The 23880-nt window shown below is 39.1% G+C and overlaps 1 protein-coding gene across 1 annotated transcript; it reads right to left on the bottom strand.

Annotated features, from left to right (window-relative positions):
* On the bottom strand, nucleotides 1–21305 carry uba2 (ubiquitin-like modifier activating enzyme 2). Its single transcript, XM_088339651.1, has 17 exons — nucleotides 21093–21305; nucleotides 18663–18746; nucleotides 18504–18574; nucleotides 18345–18409; nucleotides 18165–18265; nucleotides 14375–14496; nucleotides 14213–14280; nucleotides 12413–12534; nucleotides 10098–10197; nucleotides 9805–9956; nucleotides 9253–9346; nucleotides 9070–9182; nucleotides 6275–6430; nucleotides 4472–4568; nucleotides 4210–4315; nucleotides 1819–1961; nucleotides 1–995 (listed from the first exon to the last, which is right to left on the bottom strand). The coding sequence occupies exons 1-17, from the start codon at nucleotides 21231–21233 to the stop codon at nucleotides 784–786; spliced, it is 1947 nt and encodes a 648-aa protein (XP_088195777.1). The 5' UTR covers nucleotides 21234–21305; the 3' UTR covers nucleotides 1–783.
* Between the last annotated feature and the right edge of the window lie 2575 nt (nucleotides 21306–23880).

The following is a 23880-nucleotide window of genomic DNA, read 5'->3' as shown; positions in this document are numbered from 1 at the left end:
TTCAAAATTGACATGTCCAAGTTTATTGGTCCAGAAAAGTTTTCAACAAAACAATTACAATGGAGTAAACATCTTTTTTTTTTCAAACCTGTCACAGGAGCAAATATCTTACCTGTAATGCTTAGTTGCATACACGTAAGTTTTTCAGTGTGAATGTTTTACACAACTGTCATTGAACTTTTTTTAAAGGACATTTCCATTTCAATACAACCATCAGCATTTGTACTAAGGCCAAAGTTCTAAAATGAATACAACGGTGGTAATATGTGACAACAAAAAATGCAGATGTGCTCAATATCACTGCATGTTAACACCTTTTAGATAAACAAAAGAGGTAGTGCACAATCGCTAATGGCAACAACTGCACGACTAAGTGCCCCTGTGCCATACCAACAGAGGTCAGATTTAGGTCTAAACGCATGTTTTTCTCAAACTGTGAATTTAAATATTACCTTCAAAGAAAATGTTTTGGTTCAGAGTCAACCGTAGCAGTTTTTGTATACGGACGATGCAAGAAATCCGAGACTTATGAAAAACAGACGTCTTAAGAAAAGCATATGAAAGGACCACCATCCACCACAAGCTATCAAGATTTTGTAGTAGCTAGAAATAGAAAGCTGACAATTGGAAATTGGTTTCTGTATGTACAAGGGAGTATGAAAAACTATTGAGGAAACGGAACAAATAACAGTTATAAATGGCGCGTTAACGTCTACCTGTCATGATTTCGAAACAAAATTGCAATTTTTCCAGAGTTTGTGCCAACCGGGAAAGCAGAGGAGTTTAGTCCAAAGCGATGATGTCATCTTCATCATCACTGGGGGCAGTTGCTGCACAAGACTGATCGGTCCGTGGCCGCTTAGTGGTTGTGTTGTCTCCATCAGCGTCTGGATGCTTCCTTTTGTTGTTACTCGCGATAGCTGCCGAGCTAGATGAAGCGTCGGCATCGTCATCGGAGTCCACGAGCATAACATCGTCATCGTTCTCAGATGTGACTAAAAGGTGGAGGACATAAGCATGAGAAGGTGGAGAATGAAACAAAATGATCCTTTCCAAAGTACAGTGGAACCTCGGTTTTCGAACGCCTCTGAGTTCGGACAAATCGGTGTTCGACCAAAAATTTCGAGAAATTCTTGCTTCGCTGTTCGGTCAAAAAAGTCGGAGTTCGAACGCCGGTACGCTAGGTTGCGATGCAGAGCGGCGTACGGGTGTTTCAGTCCCTAACTATGCCTCCGAAGAAGGTCGGTGCAAGCGGGACAGGTGGAAAAAAAAAAAAGTTGTTCGTCCAACTATTGCCTTTAAGAAAGACATAATAGCTAAATATGAAAAAGGTGTACGAATTTCCGATCTTGCTAGTGAATACAGCATGGCTAAATCTACTATCAGTACGATAGTAAAGAATAAGGAGGCTGTGAAATCGAGTGATGCGGCTAAGGAAGTTAGCGCTATAGGCAAGCAACTGCCGCAAGTTTTGGAAGAGGTTGAAAAACTTTTGAGGATTATTTACACGTTCAAGTTAGCGTAATTTTTCGTACGGAAGATGTGAATTTCCCTTCGGGGATGAACAAAGTATCTATCTATCTATCTATCTATTACGATAACACGAACGTACGATTAGCCTGGGTTAGCTTCATGTTTACGTTCATGGTAAACATTCAGGGTGTTGGAACGGATTAAAACGATTTTACATTACTTTTAATGGGAAAAACGATTTTCGGTGATCGACCAAATCGGTTTTCGAACAGGGTTCTGGAACGGATTATGGTCGAGAACCGAGGTTCCACTTTAGAACAAGAACAAAATCGAACAAAATCAGACCTTTAGAGGAAGTGGATGCCTGGGCAGATTCCTTGTTGCCATTGATGATGCTGTGTACATCGCCCTGGTCGTTTTGAGGCGGAGGTGCTTTATCTGGAGCTTCACCAACCACTTCGAACTCGACATCCCTCTCTAGATCTTCACTGTTGATGAAAATACAATCTGGCTTTAAAAAAAGAATTTAGAGCCAAACTAATGCTTCTGTGTTATAGATTAATAGGGCTGCAACATTAAGTCAAAGTTGTTGACAGAAAATAATAGATATAGTTGCATATGGATTCCATTGTTGATTATTTTGACGTATTTCCGACAAGAAAGGCATCTCTACATGTATAAAATATCTGCTTAAGGTTGCTCATGTGCATTAGTCCCAGTCTCAAGTGTTGTTCATCTTAAAAATTCTCCATTTCACTTAACTGACTTCAGCACATATTTAAGCAACACAGAAAACTAAATTTTTATTCGCTGAAAAGCAGTTTTGTTCTCCCACAAACATATTTTTTAGCAATCTTAGAATCAGGAAACATTCTCCTGAATAGCGGTCCCATGTGGTCGGCCATAGCGATTGGAACACCATGTTCAATGATCGCTTCAGTAAATAACACTTCAGCATTTATGACGTCCAAAGAATCGGTTGGGCTGACAATAAAAGTGGAGATTTTGCCGCTGAACTTACTGTCATCTGCATTTGATTTGTGTTTTTTCGTTTACAAGTGGTCTTTAACGTCGCTAATTCCTCCATGACCCACAGAAAAGTCTTGTCTACACAGTGTGCAGTTGGCGTAATTTTCACCTTTTCTCGATCTGATAATTACTCCAGGGAAAGCTTTGGAATATTCTTCACAAAAGCAGTGTCATTTTCGTTTCGGTTTCACAATTTTCTGCACTTCTCCGGTAGACTCCATGACCTCTATTCCCGCTGCCAATTATAGTGCTCCAATTGAGCTAAAAATAAACCTCGCGCAGTGATATATAGTGGGACCTCGCTACTTCGCAGTTCCACGTTCGCGGGTTCAGAGCTTCGCGGGTCTAAGAAATAATCATAAAATAAAATAATTTAAAAAAAAAAAAAAAAAAATATATATATATATATATATATATATATATATTTTAAGCATTTCTGAAGGGGCGTCTCTACTTGGCGGGTGGTTTTGGTCCCCATTAACCGGGCCTAAAACTTAATAATAAAAACATTTAATAAATAAAAAAAATATATATATGTATATATATATTTTTTTTTTTCCTTCAAAGCATTTTTGAAGGGGCGTTGCTACTTCGCGGATTTTCACTTTTCGTGGGTGGTTTTGGTCCCCATTAACCGGGTCTAAAAAATAATAATAAAATGAAATTTAAAAAAAAAAAAAATTAAAAAAATATGCATTTTTGAAGGGGCGTTGCTAATTCGCGGATTTTCACTTTTCGCGGGTGGTTTTGGTCCCCATTAACCGCGATAACCGAGGGACCAGCTCAGTAGCCTAGATGGTAGGGCGCCCGCTTTGAGACTGCGAGGTCGCTGGTTCGCGCCTCGGCCGAGTCATACCTAAGACTTATAACATTGGTAAAATGGCGGCGCCCTCTGTTGGCTGCGGCTGCATCGGCTCGCTACAACGGGTCAGGTGTATCGACATTTCGTTCTGTGTACATTGTTACAAAGAATGATAATACAAAGGAAATTATTATTATTATTACTGTATCAGCACTGCCAGACGACTTGCAATGCTGATATAGCCGTTTGAAATGGTACTTTGTCTCCATCTTGCGGTGGAATGTTTTTACGCTTAAATTTTTTTTAAAGGGAAAACCGGAGTTTATGTGACCCAACCATAACACCGTAGTGGGTTGAAGAAAACCGTACTCATTACAGCAAAACCGGAGTACTTGGCAGGTATGCAAACGTCAGTTATCAACAACGTTTGATTTGAAACTGTTGGAAATCATTGAGTCGTTTTGACTTTGCAGTTGACCACAGAATGTACCACACAAAATGTGCATATTTGTTTTGTTTACGATTCTACTGCTGCTAATGAGCCTGTTCAGTTTACTTGATTTAAATGTATGATGTTTTTGTCTGTCCCTAAAAATAGACAGAGGTTCATTTATGGATTTACGTTCCTACTGACCGAGAACTGCACCTAATTAGTTTTAGTGCAATTTTATTAAAATTTGTACGAATCCGCAAGATGTTAAAGTAAAGATGCATTTCTCGTTGCAACCATTTTGTCTTGTGTTTATTATCATTTTAATTAAATCAACTTCATGCTTAATTTAAGAAAAACAAAAAACAATGATCATTATTCAACTCATCGTTTTAATAGTCAAAGACTTGTAAACTGTTAAAATAGTTGCAGCCCTACGCATTAAGTCTCAAAAGGTGAGATGTGCTGTACATACGCGTGCAACACATTAATGAGGAGTGTGTAATCTTGAAGGAAGTCATCAGCTTGTAGCCGACTGCCGTTACGGATCCCGAAGTCAGAGAGGAACTTGCTGTTGTTGTCTTTTTTATTGCAAGAAATTGAAAGTCAGCAGAAAACAGACAAAGCAGCTTTTGTACATTCATTTGAATGTTAGACTCACTCGAAAATAAAACTTATTTCACTGATTAGAAGTCTGACAGGCAAAAATGCCTGTTAATTACAACTAAATGATTTACCTTCGGTTTCTCCTTCCTCAGAGGAGATGAGTATTGTGCCTTTTCCATCTTCTATCTGAACATCTGGAGCCACCATACCAAACCGCTCCTTCAGGATCTGTACACAACACATGGAGAAACATGAACTTTAGGTCACATGGTTTTAGATCAGCAATTGAAAAACAAATCTGATTTGGGTATTTAAGAAAAAGTACTGTGTTGATATATTACAGTGGAACCTCGGTTTTCGAACGCCTCTCAGTTCGAACAAATCGGAGTCCGCTGTTCGGTCAAAAAATTTGAGCCGGTATTGCGTAAGTGAGTACGCTAGGATGCGATGCTGAGCGGCGTACGGGTGTAGATGGCTCTTTTCGTGACCAACTTATCACGTGCAGACGTGCTTCGTTTTGCTTTCGCTTTTAATATAGGTGTACGAAGTGTTTTAGCCCCTAATTATGCCTCCGAAGAAAGTCAGTGCAGGCAGCAAAGTTGCTACAGGTGAAAAATGAAAAGTAGTGCGTACAACTATTGCATTTAAGAAAGAAATAATAGCAAAATATGAAGGAGGTGTGCGAGTGTCTGATCCTCTCCCCACCGTCCACCTGCGCCTTCTGTTGACCACCACAAAGGTAAGAAATCCTATGCGTAATTCTTTTCTTTATCCTTTTTTTTTTAAATTTTTACACGTTCATGTTAGCGCAATCTTTCGTACGGAAGATTACGATAACGCGAACGTAAGATTAGCCTGAGTTAGCTTTATGTTTACGTTAAACATTCAAGGTAAACATTCAGGGTGTTGGAACGGATTAAAACGATTTACATTATTTTCAATGGGAAAAATGATTTCGGTGATCAAACAAATCGGTTTTCGAACAGGGTTCTGGAACGGATTATGGTTGAGAACCGAGGTTCCACTGTACTTGGTTTTACTATTACCAGTGGCCTTCATAATTTTTGCAAAAGAATCATTTTAAAAATGATTCATGTGTACTCCTTAAATTTTAATAGCACATTTCCTAAATCAAAACTCAGATATGAATTTAAATTACTTAATTCGAAAATACCCTAATACCATCTGGTCTAACAGTCTATTTTACGCACTCAACCAATTTATGAAATACTTAACTAAGTCCGCGAAGCAATATTTAAAACCTAACTGGATATTATATACACGGGTTTTCAAGGCATTTGGTGTCATTGAAATAATATAATTATGAAAAGTATATGCATTTCCCCAAACTAATGAGCAGATCTGTACATAAAAACAAAGAAATGGTAATCTGCTGGAATTTGTTACCAAAAATATGCTTCAGCGAGCTGGATTACTGACTTGACGTATGCAGTCTCAGGCGGTGCGCATTTTGAACATTTGTGAAATAGTACACATAATCTACATGCTTTTGAATTTCTCATTAAAATTGAAAAGAATGTTGGGATTTTCAGCATGAACACTTTTTAATTTAATTTGCCATAATCATGTACTTTCTGTGATATTCACATCTCGACGGATAGGACAGTTTTTAAAAACACGCTGCTTTTTCCAAATCATGTTAATTCATAGGCAGAATACTCCTAGTTACAAGTATACACTGATGTAGCAATATAACTTGAATTTCTATGAGAGCATTTCTTATTGCAAACGCTTTGTAATGAATATAATAATTTATAAATAATTGATTTTGTAGCCTTTAGATTTTCATTGAGTGTTCCAAAGCCAGTTTTGAAAAAGAAAAATAAGTGTTTCATGATAGCAGTAGTTTGGGACCTGACAGTTTAACACAAGTGAAATTCTTTCTTTAGTTTATAGTAAACATCACTAATCACCTTATCCTGCAGAGCGAGAACCGTTGTTTTGTTGACATCGACTTTGACAGTGACTTCAGGTTTGCTGGCACAGACATAACAGTTGGCAACTGGCGGGTCCAAGATACATGGCACTAGCAACTTCTTCCTCAGGTTCGGACATTTATTTAGAAAGATCTGGAAATGAAAAAGCAATACATTTTGGTTGGTATTTGCGAAGAAATAAACTCTTAAGCCCACAATAGTACAGAAATACCTTTGTACCCTCAACGTCTCCATTTGGAAAAAAATCTGTAGGCGACCCAAAATATAAATAGAGTAATATGTGCGTTGGCATTCGAACAAAAAAAAATACGTTCCCAACACTCCCAAACGTATGGCCGTGTGAGGTGAGCAGCAATCTTAGATAGTCTTGCCCGGTCGGTAAGCATCATATCGAGAGGTCGTCGTTCCGAAAACAAGTGTTGAATGGTGCATTTTATTTCCTTTTTCACCCAGTAACAACAAGTTCTAGGACGGTTAGTCATAAGGAGAAGTAAATGGGAAAACAGTGACTACAATGATCGAGTTAAAGGAGGAAATGATTTTGAAATACGAGAACGGTGTACGAATGTTTGCTATCGAATTGCTGCTCTGAGAGGTACAGTAAATGGTTAAAATTGTTTTATATGTATATCTTTATTATGTTGTAATGTGTACGAACATATAAAAGTACACATTATTACTTTGTGTAGTAAAAAAATATTTCAGTACTCTAACAATAGTGTCTGAACACAGATCCGGAATGGATTAGGGTCAAGTACCGAGGTATCACAGTAGTAGGGGAGAAGTCTGAAGTCTGTAGAAAAATGACAACATTCAGGTGTAAAATCATCATCACAGGGTTTAAGCTTTTATTAAAATTACAGCCTTAATAATAACTTTTATCTCCAAGTCAATTCATTATAAATATTGTATGGGGTAGTTACTTTCCTTTAACATAATAGATCTGATAATATTTTGTTTGATACGATTGATAACCGCGCAGAGGGAATGAAGCCAAGACGTGAACGGGATTTCTGCTTCATATACTACATAAATCAAATCATATGCTTTTAACGATGGTGAATACAAGAAAAAGGGGTAGCAAAAATACTTTTAAATTAGTTTAACAATTTAAAAAAACGTAAGTATTACAAATACTATAAAATTAATATATCCGCCACAAACCCACGGAGCAGCACTGCAATCATTTGAGGATTTAGTTTACCAATTTTTGATACAATGCACTATTTTTACACATCATAACTATAACAGTACAGCACAGTCATAACTTTGCAATTGATTATTTCCAAGCAAAGCAAGTTGCGCATCAGGGCTGCGCAATTAACCGAAATCGAATCAGTATCGCGATGTGACGTAGTGTTGTAGTGTAACCACAAACCATCGCATTTAGTATTCATAGTTCCTGTTTGTTATTTGAGGGGTTTGGCCAAGAATTGTCACATTTCCGGGTTTAACAGAAGCAGTTTTTATTGGCACCAGCCAATAAAGGCAAGGCAAAGTTAGCAAGACGAGTGTGCACGACTTTGATTGGCCGCTTACACCAGCCAAAAAGAGCGTGCACAAATGCGCACCAAAACAAACGCCTCAGTATCGACATTTCGTTCTGTGTACATTGTTACAAAGAATGACAATACAAAGGAAATTATTATTATTATTATTATTATTAGTTTGGAGCCTTATATTGAAAATACTTTCATTAGGGCGCCCGCTTCGAGACTGGGAGGTCGCTGGCCGAGTCATACCTAAGACTTAAACATTGGTACCCGTTGCCTCCCTGCTTGGCGTTCAGCATTAGGGGGTTTGGTCACCTAATGACTCCCAACACCTCAGTTGGGTTGAGCGAGGGGGCTGGGAATCCCCTCCTCTGAATCAATCTCCCAAAAAGAGTCAGAAAGGACTCTAGCCACCTCCCACTAGGGGGGTATGGCTGTGGTATGTATATATATATATATATATATATATATATAAAATACTTTCATTAATCAAATCAGACTCTGAGGGGAGACATAATAGCGCAAAGATAGCTGATCACCAGTGGGTGCTGCCTGAAACTTTATCGCGTCCAGGAATTGACTATGGTGGCATCGGGAGGGAAAGCTAACAACTCTTAAGCCACCACTGCCGAACGCCAGATCCATTACCCATGAAACAGACTCACGAAAACCGCTACATTTGTGACTCTTGTAATTTAATCATCACAGAGACCTTGCAGAAGTCTTGGTTACCCGACGCTAGCGTGTAGCTAGCTAGGCTCTCTAAATCATTTTCTTACACTGCACTCCAATTTTGTTGTACTTTTTTTTATAATAAGAGTACAGACAATTTATCCAACTGCAATTCTGTTTTTATTTGTAGATCTATATTTTGTTACAGTCGTATACTTTTAGTCTCTAAGGACATCATATCTCAAGGTAAGTTTGCATTTCACTATATTTGAGTTTTCCCCAAAAATAAAACAAGCACAGAAATGCACTTTTCTTGTAAAATCATATCACATGGAAATTGCCAATATAGGTCTGAAAAATCGCATTTAGCTTTTTTCTAAAATCGTGCAGCCCTATTGCACATTGTGTTTGGACATATTTCAATTACAAGCGAACTCCCAGATCTAAAAGTTTTGTTCTTGGTAGTTGCAAAGTCAGATACCCGGTAAAAAGAATCTCAAACTACATGTATGAATGAATGTTAGCCGCTAAAAAGCAGTACACGTCAAAAGCATGTATGAGGTTGTTAGTTCAATCATCCTAACGACGAGTGGTAGAGAAACTGACTGTGCGGCAGGATTCCATTTCCCCGGACAGAATCTTGAGCGCCTCCAGCACAATGAGCCCAGCGATGACAGCGTTGGTTGTCGCGATTGCTGGGATTATGTTACCTGCCATTGCTGGTACAAAAAAGCCAATTCAAGACCTATATTTTCCTTTCAAGTGTGACACAAAAAGAAAGGGACTTACACTTGACATCGAAGCGACTCTTCATGTTCATACTGAAAATGTGCATTCGGAGGTTGGCTGCTGCAGTTACAAAGTCCATGGAAGGAGGATCATCCTGACAAAATAAATCAAAAAACAGGATCTAAGCTCCCTGTAGTTCAGTTTAACGTCTTGAAATCTATACAACACATTCAGCCAATAGAAGAGCGTGCAGGGGACAGCCTCATTTACCAAGAGCAAATTATGATTCATTATCTTGCTCGTGGACACTTGGCATGCGGTTGAAATTCAAACCACAATCTTAAAGATGTAAGGCAACCGTCTACAGGGATCTAAATCCAAATTAACATTTGATAAAAAGGGATCAATTTAAGACAGCCACACCTTTCCAACGGAGGCGCACATATTTTTACATTCATCACAGAGTTTTATATTTATGATTTTCATACTGGATTCCAATTTGACAAGTTGCACTTCTACATCATGCATACAAAAGTTTTCAAATGTATGAAACGTAATGGCCAATGTTCTTTTCAGAACTCGGGGATAAACTGATGGTCAAAATGGTTTTACCTTATCCCAGACAAGTTCTGCACCGTCTCCTTTCTGATCTAACAATGAGTGGAGGGTGTCCACGCTCTCTTGGAAAAGTTTACAGTTGCCCCAAACACCAAGGACTTGCTGGTCCTTCAGACCAGGACCTGAGGACTCTTCCTGAGCACATCCTAGGTCGAACGATAGAAACGTCACTCAAACACACGGTGGCTTGTAATGCAGAAGAAAACGACTAGTAAATAGAAAGCCAAATTAATATTTTCAGACAGAATGCTGCAATAATCAGTGAAAACTAAATGGTGTCCACACACCTGACTTTTCCAGCTTCTGCCAGTCCAGTGGTGTCGGAGCCTTCCTTTTCTTCCACAGCTTGTCCATGGTTAACAGGTACATGATGTCATCTTTGAAAAGCTAAAAAAACAGCCAAAGATAGAAGGTAAGAAGCAACACTTAATTCACTTTACTGGATGGAAACTTTGCAGGCCATTTTCAGGGGCGTACTACTTTTTCATGGCCAAATTTAGGCTCTTTAAAGCCAAATATATCTGCAGTTTACACACATGTTTTTCAGGTCCTCAAAAATGTAATCCATTCATTATCTGCACTGCTTATCCTCAGTAGGGTCGCGGGGGTGCTGGAGCCCATCCTAGCTGTCTTCGGGCAATGGGCTCGGGCCACCCTGAACTGGTTGCCAGGGCACACAGCGACAGACAACTCACTCGCTCATTCACATCTAGGGACAATTTGGACCGGCCAATTCACCTGAAATGCATGTTTTTGGAATGTGAGAGGAAACCGGAGTGCACGGAGGAAACCCACACAAACATGGAGAGAACATGCAAACTCCACACAGGAAGGTTTGATCTCATGACCTCAGAACCGTGCAGCACACGCGATAACCACTGCGCTGCAAAAATGTAATTTTAGTGTAAATATAATTTCCACAATTTACATGTGTGATTAAGGCATTTATCATGACATGATTTTTTTTTTAGATCTTGTGTAAATCCCAAATTTATTTGTGTATATTAGCATTACATCTGTCGAGACAAATCTCCCCATATTGGTCCCCTGGGTAAAAATTAAATATTGCGGTAAGTTCTTGCTTTTACAATTTTACCACTGGGAAACAACTTTTTTTTTTTACATGTCCATTAAAAAAAGGTCCAAAATTGATCATCTTTCTACTACTACACATTTCATCACCTCATTGGGCCTTGTTTAGATGAAGCATGTGGCAAACGGTTAGCAAAAAAATCTTAGTTAAGTAGTCATCTCTGTGAAATGCCTTTAAAATGACTTGAGAGAGCTGGTTTTCCATTTTTACGAGTTGGATACTTTTGCAAAAAAACTTGAAAATACATTAAATTTAAGCATTTTCAAGGATTTTAAGGACCCATACAAAGCCTGATTTTCTATGTTAGGTAATGAAAGAACAAATTTATTTACAGTTTTTCACACCCATACAGCGCACATAAGATTTCATTCAAAACATGAGTCACGCTCTATTTTCCAGCACGGGATTGTGATATTCTAGTGTTTTACTTTGTGATAAATACTTAAATGAACAACAGCCAAACTCAGTTTTGTTCTCCCCGCTTTTTTTTTTTAATTTGTGCACTCATATGCCTGTCTGAGTAGTTGCAGTGTTCTCGTTTTCCCGCGTCCCTGCGTCCTAAACGCATCATTTTTGCTGGGGACGCATAGTCTCAAATCAACGTGCGTCCCCGGGACGCAACTTTTTTGACACAAAATTGTCATTATTACCCGATTACATTTTTTTTATACAAAGATTTACCGCACTCCAAACTTTTCGTCAGGCAGATCCAGCAGATGTTGTTTTGGTCTCGCGGTTCGAGTTTTCGTCTGCACGCCGATCTCGAGTTGTGTAGTGAAAAGTCTGTCTCTTTTTAGAGAACCGGCTTTTTCACCTCAACTCATTTAAGAGAGCCGGTTCTCAAATGGCTCTCTTAAATGAGTTGGAAATTATTACGAACAATAATTTGATGCAGAAAATTAATTAATAATTTGATGATTAAAACTGAATGAATATATATTTTTATTATATATTTTTTACCGATTTACAATTTCAACCTCGATAACACTAAATTTTGGGGACCCATAGATCTCTGTTGGGACCCATAGATTTTTGAGCATGCGAGACTCATCACTTTTCAGAGGTAAAATGAACACTGTAGTTGTAAGGGATGGCAGTCGCGCCCAATGTGCTGGTGCCCCATATGAGCTGAAAAATAAAGAAATAGAACCAGCTAGGGAGAGTGCGGCCTTTATCAAGAGATTGCAAGTTCGATTCCCGGCTCCTCCGTGTTATATGTCGAAGTGTCCTTGGGCAAGACACTGAATCCCTAATGCCCCCAATAAGCAGGTCAGCGCCTTGCATGGCCGCTATTGGAGTGTGAGTGCGTGTGTGAATGGGTAAGTGTGAAGCACATTTTAAAGCGCTTTGGGAAGTCTTCTTTGACTTGAAAAGCGCCATATAAATGCATTTACCATTTAACAATGTGCGCCTTATGGGTGTGAAAATACAGTACAAAGACAACACCCGCTTCGGTGTTTGTCAATACTGCAGACTAAATTTTTCAAGTGCATAGCCAGTAGATGTTACCTTGTTAAATAGTTTGATGGCATCATATTTGTTGGTGCGGGCCCACTCCTTGGTAGAGACGCGCTTGACATCTCCGTCCTTTTCTGCAGCTGTGGCACGGGCAGCCGTTTCTTCAGGCTTCCCTTCATTCGAGAATGCAATTCACAATTCGATCGTCAGTTAAAAGCGCCACAATACAAACATGCAGTGGCTTGCGAAACCATTAGGTCCCCTTGAACTTTGTGACCTTTAGCCACATTTCAGACTTCAAACAAAGATTTAACTGTAATTTTTGTGAAGCGTCAACAGTAAGTGGGACACAATCATGAAGTGGAACACTTTATTGGATATTTTAAACTTTTTTAACAAATAAACGAAAAAGTGGGTGTGCAAAATTATTCAGCCCCGTCAAGTTAATACTTTGTAGCGCCACATTTTGCTGCGATTACAGCTGCAAGGCACTTGGGGTACGTCTTTTGTACATGGAGAAACTGATATTTTTTCCCAATTTCTCCTTGCTAAACAGCTCGAGCTCAGTGAGGTTGGATGGAAAGCGTTTGTGAACAGCAGTTTTCAGTTCTTTCCAGAGATTCTGAATTGGATTGAGGTCTCGACTTTGACTTGGCCATTCTAACACCTTGTTATGTTTTTTGGTGAAGCATTTCATTGTAGCTTTTGCTTTATGTTTTGGATCATTGTCTTGTTGAAAGACAAATCTCCGTCCCAGTTCCATCTGATTTTCCTTCAGAATGGTCCCGTATTCGTCTTAATCCATCTTCCCCCTGCTGAAGAAAAGCAGGCCAAAACCATGATGCTGCCACCACCATGATTGACTGTGGGAATGGTGAGTTGAGGGTGATGAGCTGTGCTGCTTTTACGACAAATATAACATCTCCCATCGTTGCCAAAAAGTTCTAATTTGGTCTCATCTGACCAGATCACCTTCTTCCACAAGTTTGGTGCGTCTCCCAGGTGGCTTGTGGCAAACTTTAAACAACGCTTTTTAAAGGATATCTTTAAGAAATGGCTTCCTTCTTGACACTCTTCCATAAAGCTATGTGCAGTATACAACTGACTGTTGTCCTATACACAGATTCTCCCACCTCTGCAGTTCATCTAGATTCTCGAGTGATCACTGGCCTCTTGGCTGCATCTCTGATCACTTTTCTCCTTGTATGAGCTGAAAGTTTAGGGGGACGGCTCGATCTTGGTAGATTTGCAGTGGTCTGATCCTCCTTCCATTTCAATATTATTGCTTGCACACTGCTCTTTGGGATGTTTAAAGTTTGGGAAATCTTTTTGTATCCAAATCCAGCTTTGAACTTTTCCACAACAGTATCTCAGACCTGCCTGGTGTGTTCCTCGTTCTTCATGATGCTCTCTGCGCTTTAAACAGACCTCTGAGACCATCACAGTGCAGGTGCATTTATACAGAAACTTGATTACACTCAGGTGGATTCCATTCATCATTCCATTTAGATCAACATTAAGTCATTCACAGATCCTCACCGAACTTCTGGACAGAGTTTGCTGCACTTAAGTAAAGGGGCTGAATAATTTTGCACACCCACTTTTTTTCATTTGTTAAAAAGGTTTAAAATATCCAATAAAGTGTGTTCCCCATCAAGATTGTGTCAGACTTATTGATGATGCTACAAAAGGAATTACAGGTTTTATATGTTGATGCGGCAAAAGGTCACAAAGTTCAAGGGGGCCAAATTGTTTCGCAGCCACTGTAACAAGCAAACCTAAATTGGAATCCATTTGTATCAACATGTCACAATTAATTTTATGGGCAAAAAAAAAACCACCCAGACTCACATGAAGCCTCAGGATCTGCTGTGTCAGGTGACACATCTTGATCTGCATCCTCCTCGCCGAATAGCTGACTGGAAAAGCAAGTTGTTGGTTAGGTCAGTGTATACGTTTTGGGGGTCAATTGTGCGTTACTATTGCCTATAAAAATTAACAAATATGACTCACTTGAAGAGATACTTGGCCCAGACAATGCAGTGAATGGGTTCAGAGGGCGTATTCCTTATTGTGCATCCTGGGAAGGTCTTTTGGGTTGGTTTTGGTTGGCACTCGTAGCACTCAGTCATTCCCTGATGTAAAAAAGCAACAGGGTTCAGACACCTTTTTCATGGCCAAATTCGAGCACTTTTAAACCCCCCAACGTTCTGACGTTTTACAGATGAGAAGCAAGTACGTGTCTGTATGATGTCACCAGGTCACTGAAAACATGTCATGCCACATATCATTTGAAAGCTTAAATTTCTTAGGATTCAAGATAAAGGATTTCAAAATGTAATCATCGCCATGAGTCGGAGGCAAGATAGCGGAAAACTATAAAAGCCGGTATAGCTCACCAATAACATGCTCCGATAGTCAGCTGATGAAACGATTCTCCGCATACATGTTCTTGTTACATTCAGAATGGTACAGTGAATCCAACCATGTAATACATTTACTCCAAAACGTCGACAGATTAAAAATAAAATCCGCGTGAATGCATTTCTGCATCGTTGGACGTTCCTTGTTGCAATCAGGCTGTATTAACTCTGTAGTGTTTGACTGATAATGCCAATTTTGTTTGTAAAGATGCAATGTTCAATAAAAAATTATATAAAAAAAAAAAAAGTAAGATACTTCTGTAGAAACAGTCTCAAGGCATCATCCGCCGGGCTAAAGAGGTACTATAAATTTACAACGAGATCCAATGCACTTATTCGCATTGATGAACATGCTTGGTGGCTCATATTCAGGCTGTACCATGAATCGATGAGGTAATTATTTGCCAACGCTCTAGCTGCAACTAACGTTTATTTTCATAAAAGATTAGGTCGATTATTTTTTCAATTACAGTATTTTCCGCACTATAAGGCGCACCTAAAAGCCTTTATTTTTTTCAAAAGCTGACCGTGCGCCTTATAATACAGTGCGCCTTATATATGGATCAATATTAAGTCGCAAAGTCTTGCAACTTAGGCAAGCAGCCGCCGACTAGATTTTCCCCCGAAGGCGAAGTAGTCCACGGTGTATGCTGGGATTTATATACCGGCGCTTCATTTCCTAACCAACGTGTCAATCATCATTTGAATCAGTCACTATTGGCTAAAGTTATTCGGAGGTAAAGGGGGCAGATCCTTTTTGTCATTTACAGGCTCGCATAGGCTAAAGGTGCGCCCTATAACCCGGTGCGCCTTATAGTGCGGAAAATACGGTAATCATATTTCTAAAAAATATTTTTAATTTCCTCCTCTTTACACAAATATTAAAATTTTGGACGGATAGAAAAGTAGTGCGCAAAATAACAGAATACTCTATAGTATAAAACAATCCCACTTGACAATACACAAAAATGCATTAAAATATATGCTATACACCTGCAAATATGTAAAGGTACTATTTTCCTACCACCACATCCAAAGATCATATTATATTTGGACTAATCATACGAAACAAAAAAAGAGCAATACATTTCATTTTGTTTGTAGCATTTTTCTACCCACAAAATAGATATGAAAAATGTAAAGCTTTTCAAAAAGTTGTCAATATTTTTTTATTAAATCCTTTAATATGAGCATATTATATATCATTTTCATATTGAGATTGATTATGAATCGGCCCCTAGTTAAACATGCCATTAATATTCTTTTTCCTATTAATTCATTTATTTCATCGACTTGTTTTCAGACATGTTTCCTCTGTACTTCTGTAGCACTTTGTTCCCTTGAAAGATTGTTAACTTTGTTTCATAAAACAGTCAGACACTACAGAGTTTAAACTTTCAGGCCAATTTCCTTTGGAATTATGCAATGTTCAATAAAAAGATGGAATAAAATGTAAGAACTTATCATAGGCACCCTCTGCCGGAACAAAGTGGCACTGCAAGTCTCAGCGTCACAACGGAAGTTTGTGCTCTCTTATATGCATTGATTTAACATACTTAATGGCTCATAAATCACGTGATACAACAAATCGATCTAATAACCAACAATTGTATTAATTGATTTGAATAGATTTTATCAATTAGTTTTTGCAGCCCTGCAAAGGATAATGCCACACAAACTAATGCCAACTGCTGTTAATTACTCGGGAAAAAGAAGTGCAATGGCAAAGCCAGCAGAGAGCAATGTTGTCGTCAGTTTTAAGCAGACTTATTAAGAACCATGGCAACAAGCATTTCATCCCAAATTCAAGCACTTTTAATCCTTGAAAACGCAACAATAAAATTCAAGCAGCGGTGCAAACCTTAAATCGGACTTTTTTTTATTTAGACTACAGTGGAACCTTGGTTTTCGAACGCCTCTCAGTTCAAACAAATCGGAATCCGACCAAAAATTTCGAGAAATTCTTGCTTCGCTGTTCGGTCAGAAAATCGGAGTTCGAACGCCGGTAATGCGTGAGTACGTACGCAAGGGTGCGATGCTGAGTGGCGTACGGGTGTAGATCGCTCTTTTCGTGACCAACTGTTATCGCGTGCAGACGTGCTTCGTTTTGCTTTCGCTTTTAATATAGGTGTACCAAGTGTTTTAGCCCCTAATTATGCCTCCAAAGAAAGTCAGTGCAAGCAGCAAAGTTGCTACAGGTGAAAAAAATAAAAGTAGTGCGTACAACTATTGCATTTAAGAAAGAAATAATAGCAAAATATGAAGGAGGCGTGCGAGTGTCTGATCTTGCTAGGGAATACAGCATGGCTTCTGCTGACCACCACAAAAGTAAGAAATCCTATAATTCTTTTCTTTATCCTTTTTTTTAAAAAAAATTTTCACACGTTCATGTTAGCGTAATCTTTCGTACGGAAGATTACGATAACGCGAACGTACGATTAGCCTGGGTTAGCTTTATGTTTACGTTGAACATTCAAGGTAAACATTCAGGGTGTTGGAACGGAGCCCAACTTTTAGGGTGTTGGAACGGAGCCCAACATTGAGGGTGTTGGAACGGAGCCCCCTTTCCAATGACCCGCACACTACTTGTTGTGGAGACCCGGGTGCTAAATGACTTGTAAACGACCTGATTCTTTTAATTTTTACACGTTCATGTTAGCGTAATCTTTCGTACGGAAGATTACGATAACGCGAACGTACGATTAGCCTGGGTTAGCTTTCAGTTTACGTTGAACATTCAAGGTAAACATTCAGGGTGTTGGAACGGAGCCCAACTTTTAGGGTGTTGGAACGGAGCCCAACATTGAGGGTGTTGGAACGGAGCCCCCTTTCCAATGACCCGCACACTACTTGTTGTGGAGACCCGGGTGCTAAATGACTTGTAAACGACCTGATTTTTAAATTTTTACACGTTCATGTTAGCGTAATCTTTTGTACGGAAGATTACGATAACGCGAACGTACGATTAGCCTGGGTTAGCTTTATGTTTCCGTTAAACAATCAAGGTAAACACTCAGGGTCTTGGAACGGATTCAAACGTTTTACATTATTTTTAATGGGGAAAATGATTTCGGTGATCGAACAAATCGGTTTTCGAACAGGGTTCCGGAACGGATTATGGTCGAGAACCGAGGTTCCACTGTAATTGATAATCCAAATAATCACCGAACCCTGTTCATTTTAAAGACGAAAAATTCTATTTACAAATCATTTTCTGTTCACAATTTGATTCCGGTTCTTACAAAAATTGTGAAAACAAGAGGGATAATTTGTTTAAAAAAATTCTAGAATTGTTGCAGAACCACTTTACCATAAGTAACACTCACTTATAAGACACTAGCAGAAAATGTTAGACGCGGGAGTTTAACTTGCTGTCATACCTTTTTAATGACGGTAACCTGTCCAAGGTATCCTGCTGTGCCGCTCTCAACGAGAGGAATGTCAGCTGCCAAGCACATCCTGTTCACATGGTTGCGAGCGGCTGGGAAATAAAAAGTCAATTAATATCTTAAACATCTTAAAAAAACATAGAAAAGCTCGGTAAGTCTTTATGTGCCTACCTCGGTTATCCAATGCATTCATCACAAGGATAAAATCCTTAAAGAATTCCACATTGTAGTCAGGACTGTTGGGAGAAAGTTTTTGAGTTTCCTTTTATCCAGGATTTTTGCATGCAGCATTTCTTGACCAATATTTTTACACAACAAAAAAGAATTTACTTCATGATGCTGTCATGGTAGGCGGTGATATTTGCAGAGGGGCAAAATTGCAAGGCACTCTCTTTGGCAACCTGGAATAAACATTAGCACACAATCTGGAGTTATTGAAGACATCCAGCAACAGTGCAACGGCAGATATCTCAAAATATGAAACGAAACCTGAGCTTTAGACTTTCCAACATGCTTCTTCTGAAAGAGAAACTGGCGATTCAAATTGCTGACATCGATTGTATCCAAGTCGATCTGTGAAAAAATGTTTCGTTATGTCCGTAACAAGCAGAATCACGTTTTCTACTACTACGACTTTCGGCTTGCAGAGTGGCTGGCATAAAAAGGACACCATACTCTTGAAAATCCTCCATCTTCCTTACTAATTCGATTAAGGAGTGGATACGGTAACTAGTTCAATCAGAATAGAAAGTTAATAGAGGTTAGTGGTTGTGGCCATTGTCCGAATAAATGGCAACTAAAAAAAGGGTATTACTTGTATTTCGGGACGTCGTTCACTAGCAGCCTAAAAAGGTATATTTTGGAGTGAAGAGAGCACAGTAGCCATTTAAGAATAAATTAATTTCGATTGTGAAGCCAGAAGTTATGATGTTGATATGTGTTATACGATTAAGCCCTTTAATTTAAAATGTACTTTAATTCAATCCTAGCTCCTATTGTAGTTTTAATTTAATGCGCCTTATAGTCCAGTGTGCCTTTTATATGAAAATATATGACTAAACATTATTTTTAGGGAGTGCACATCACAGTGCAGAAAAAAACAGTTCTATTTGTGTGAAAAGTTTATATTTGGCCAATGGAGTAAACTTAACGTAATCTAAACAATGTTTTAACACTATAATTTGCATGTTCATGTTACATAAACAATGCCAGTAGAATTACATTTGCATACCTGTCAACCAGTACGGTTTTGCCGTAAAAAGTACATTTATTATGCATTTTAAGACGTGTGAGACGAAGAAAATCCGTACGGAAAAACGCAAATTTGTAAATTATGGGAACCATCTGGTTCACTGACTATCACGAAACGGCAAATCAATCAAGTCAAACGAGTTCGCCGCGGAAGCCTCTATCTCTGTATCGTTTTTTTTGTTGCAAACAAAGCAAGCGGTTTGATGTAGTGAAAGGAAGTCCGTCTCTTTTCAGAGAACCAGCTTTTTCGGCTCAACTCATTAAAGAGAGCCGGCTCTCAAACGGCTCACTTGCTTTGATGCATTACATTACGAATGATTATGTTGTATAAAGTTAAGAAAAAAAGTATAAAAGGATATAATGAAAAAAGACAGGTTTGTGGTTATCCTTTTAAGTATATTACCAACAATAATTTAATGCAGAAAATTCATTCATAATTTGAATAAGAAAATGTATTATTCTACTTAAATATATTTGCATGTATTTTTTCCTTCTACAGTGAACGTCCAAGCTACTTCATTTTTTTACTTTTTTTCTAATAAACCTCATTCATGTCGAGCAACTCAGGATCTCACAACAAAATCTTAATTAACAATAAATATGATATAACGAAAGGGCAGCACAAAGTTCTAAGGTCTTGGGAACCTCCTGAGTGGGTTCAAATCCAGCTACCGGACTACCTGTGCGGAGTTTGTATGTTCTCCCCGTGCTTGCGTGGGTTTCCTTTGGGCACGCCGGTTTCTTCCCACATTCCAAAGACATACATTTCAGGTGGATTGGCCGGTCCAAATTGTCCCTAGGTGCGAATGAGCGAGTGAGTTGTCTGTCCCTGTGTGCCCTGCAATTGGCTGGCAACCAGTTCAGGGTGTCCCCTGCCCAATGATTGCTGGGATGGGCTCCAGCACCCCCGCGACCCTACTGAGGATAAGCGGTGCAGCTAATGAGATGATATAACAAAACACATGTACAATATAACATGTTAAACTACATAAACACGTTTGAAAAAAATATGGCGTTAGATTATTTTGTACTTTGTAAGGGAAAATACGGCAGTTTGTGGAAGTTGACAGGTATGCAGAATACAGTTCTATTTGTGTGAAAAGTTTATATTTGGCCAATGGAGTAAACTTAGCTTGGAATGTAAACATTGTTTAACAATATAATTTGCATGTTACCGTTACATTAACAATACGAGTAGATTTACATTTATTGATCAAATGGGATCAAAGTGAGCAATCTTTAATGTACTGTACATGTAGCATTAATTCCAAAAACGTGGAAAAATTCAATGACCTGTAATTACGCTTCAGGATGAACGATCAGGATACTTCAATGAATAAAAGCATATAAACCACAGCAGCTAATCACACACTTAAAAAGGGCATGTTATTTTTACTTTAATATTAAGTTATTCGGGTTAATGGCGCCAAAAGACCTCCTTTAGCGCTAGGCATGCGCGTATTCTACGATAGTATATCATCTTCCAAGTTCATTCAAGAATATTTAAAGATAAATACATCCTCACCCTGCAATGATGTATTTACCTCTTAATACGCATCAGTGTTATAAAAATGCTTGGATTGATAGCCGAGCCACCCACTCAGCGGCACAAAGAAATTAGCACGCTAGCCGGCTAAGCTAATGCAAACAAACGTAAGTGGTACCGACCACTTGAATGTTTTTGAAGCCCGTGAGAACGAGGTTCTTCAGCAATTCGCAGCCGATACCGCCGGCGCCCACTACCAAGACCTTGGACGTGGACAGGGAGTCAGCCAACTCCTTTCGAAGAGAGCCCACAAGTTGAACCATGTTTATGGCTGCAACCAGCTACGACGTGTAGCGACGGTTACAAAGTGGTTGGCTATGTACTCCACACCGCTGAAGAAAGAGTGACGTACATATACAGATCTATATGTGACAGAATTCTATCGTGTTGTCATAACGTCATTGCGTCTGCCATATTGAATGGGGCGCCTTATGAGCAACGTTTCCTGTAATTTTCCACGGGACTGAGCGTTCACACTAAATCGGTGAGCAACGCTTGAAACAACAGTGAGCAACAGCAATCCCAAGTGTGGCAACTAAGTCATTATCAAACATGTCCAATACTTGAGTTGCCGGTAATGCAAATGTTTTTTTCACTTTTGAATGAATTGACTAATGTATTATTGCAAAGGTTGTACGGCCTACAAACGTCATTTGTTTTTACAATTATTTCACAAGATTTCCATTTCTTTTTTTTCCTGGTATCTTTTGTCGCATAATACTAACATTTTTGGGGGGCTTATTTAGTCGGTTGCGTGATACACAACTGTATTTAATCACATTTTTTAGTGGAAGTACAATGTTGGCAACAAGATTGACTTGGTATAATTGGAAATTATTTGAATGCAACACAAACTTTTTCTTCTTTTTCCCTGATTTTTTTCTATTTTTTTTAATTCCTTTAAAAGAAATCACATTGTGTTTTTCCTAGCTGTTACTTTTTTCTTTTTGTTCTCTATTTCTTTTTTTTCCTTTGTTTCTTTCTTTTCTTTTTTTATCCGGTATCGATCCCGTCTGTCCCGTCCTGTCCAGCATCCTGCTTGTGTATCCAGTACCCGGTATTGATCCGGTCTGTCCCGTCCTGTCCGGGATCTTGCTCCAATATCCGGTATCGATCCCATCCTGTCCAGTATCTTGCCCGTGTATCCAGTATTGATCCTGTCCTGTCTGGTATCCAGTATCTGTCCAGTCCTGTCCAGTATCCTGCTCATGTATCCAGTATCCAGTATCGCTCCCGTCTATCCGGTATCCTGTAGTTTGCAATAGTCTTTGATCTGTGCAGCCCTTTGAGACTCTTTGTGATTTAGGGCTATACAAATAAAAATGTCTTGACTTGACTATCGATCTTGTCTGTCCCGCCCTGTCCGGTATCCTGCTCATGTGTCTAGTATCCAGTATCGGTTTGGTATCTTGCTCGTGTATCCGGTATCTATCCCGTCTGTCCCGTCCTGTCCGGCATCTTGCTCGTGTATCCGGTATCAATTCCGTCTGTCCGGTATTCAGTATCCGGTATTGATCCCATCCTGTCTGGTATCTTGCTCGTGAATCCTGTATCTGGTATCGATCCCGTATGTCCTGTCCGGTTTCCATCTTGTCTGTCCCTGGCTTCCTGTTTTCCCGCGCCTGACTTCTCTGTCTCACTTCTTCTGCTCAGCGATCGCCGAATCGCTGGCGTTTGTGTTCCCACACATGACTGCCCCGTTTCCATAAAATAAAGCTTGTGTGAAAACGTTACGCGTCTGGGTCCACCATTTATTCGGGTTTTGGCAAATAGAAGTACACATTTCTCAACCTATGATTTTTTTTATATATGAAAAGTAACATAGGTACAGGGTTGGGTAGGGTTACTTTAACTTGATTACTTTTCAATTACTTTTGGATTACTCCAATACCAAATATGCTAATAAAAGACAAAAGAAACTATGAATAAAGTTACTAAATGTTGTGCAGGCTTGGGGAGTAACGGAATACATGGAACGGCAAAAATGATGTCGGCAAGCTCTTTGGATTTATTTTCATTTTGTTTCTGTCGCATTTTATGTTCGTTTTGCCGGAGATCAAAGAGATCAAAGCCAGGAGAGAAAACTTACCACGTGTTGTGAGTCATCATTTTATTCATATTTAGTTTCTTTTGTCTTTTATTAGCATATTTGGTATTGGAGTCATCCAAAAGTAATTGAAAGTAATCCAGTTAAAGTAACCCTACTCAACCCTGCATAGGTATGATAGTTCAAGTAATTGTACCTAAACTATCCAAATCAATGCTTTGTTTTTTGACTGTATTGGATGCACCAAAAATAATACACTGTTTCTCGGCAGCGGATCAGGAGGTAGAGCGCTCGTCTTGGGATCAAGAGATCGCAGTTCGAATCCCGGCTCCTCCGTGTTACATGTCGAAGTGTCCTTGGGTAAGACACTGAACCCCTAATACCCCCAATATGCAGGTTAGCGCCTTACACGGCGGCATGGCTGCTATTGGGAAATGTGAAGCATACTGTAAATCGCTTTGGGAAGTCTTGACTTGAAAAGCGCTATATAAATGCAGATCATTTCATTTCATTTTAATCAAGAAAGTTTTCCACTTTCAAGTTTTTAAGGATACTTCAAACGACGCACCCCATCTTTTAGATTTAAAACATAATTCAAAAAAATGATTGTTTGAAAACATTTTTAACGTACTCTGTGGCTGGAGATTTGTTTTGAACGAAAATAAGTCTTCATTAGCTCAAAAAAAGTTGAGAAATACTCACCTAGAGGTCATTGCCCGAAAGTAACCGTAAGGTCTGTGCGTAATCAACAATGTTGCGCAGATTTTGGGTCGGCAACAAGAGGGCAAACGTTCTTAACCATTATTCCTAAAAGTGACCTGGGAAAATAAATACACTCATACATAAAATGTGAATGAAAATGT

This window comes from Urocampus carinirostris, chromosome 7, assembly GCF_059441175.1.
Source record: "Urocampus carinirostris isolate Australia breed hairy pipefish chromosome 7, RoL_Ucar_1.0, whole genome shotgun sequence".
Taxonomy (NCBI): Eukaryota; Metazoa; Chordata; class Actinopteri; order Syngnathiformes; family Syngnathidae; genus Urocampus; species Urocampus carinirostris.
This window is presented reverse-complemented; position numbering and strand designations above follow the sequence as displayed.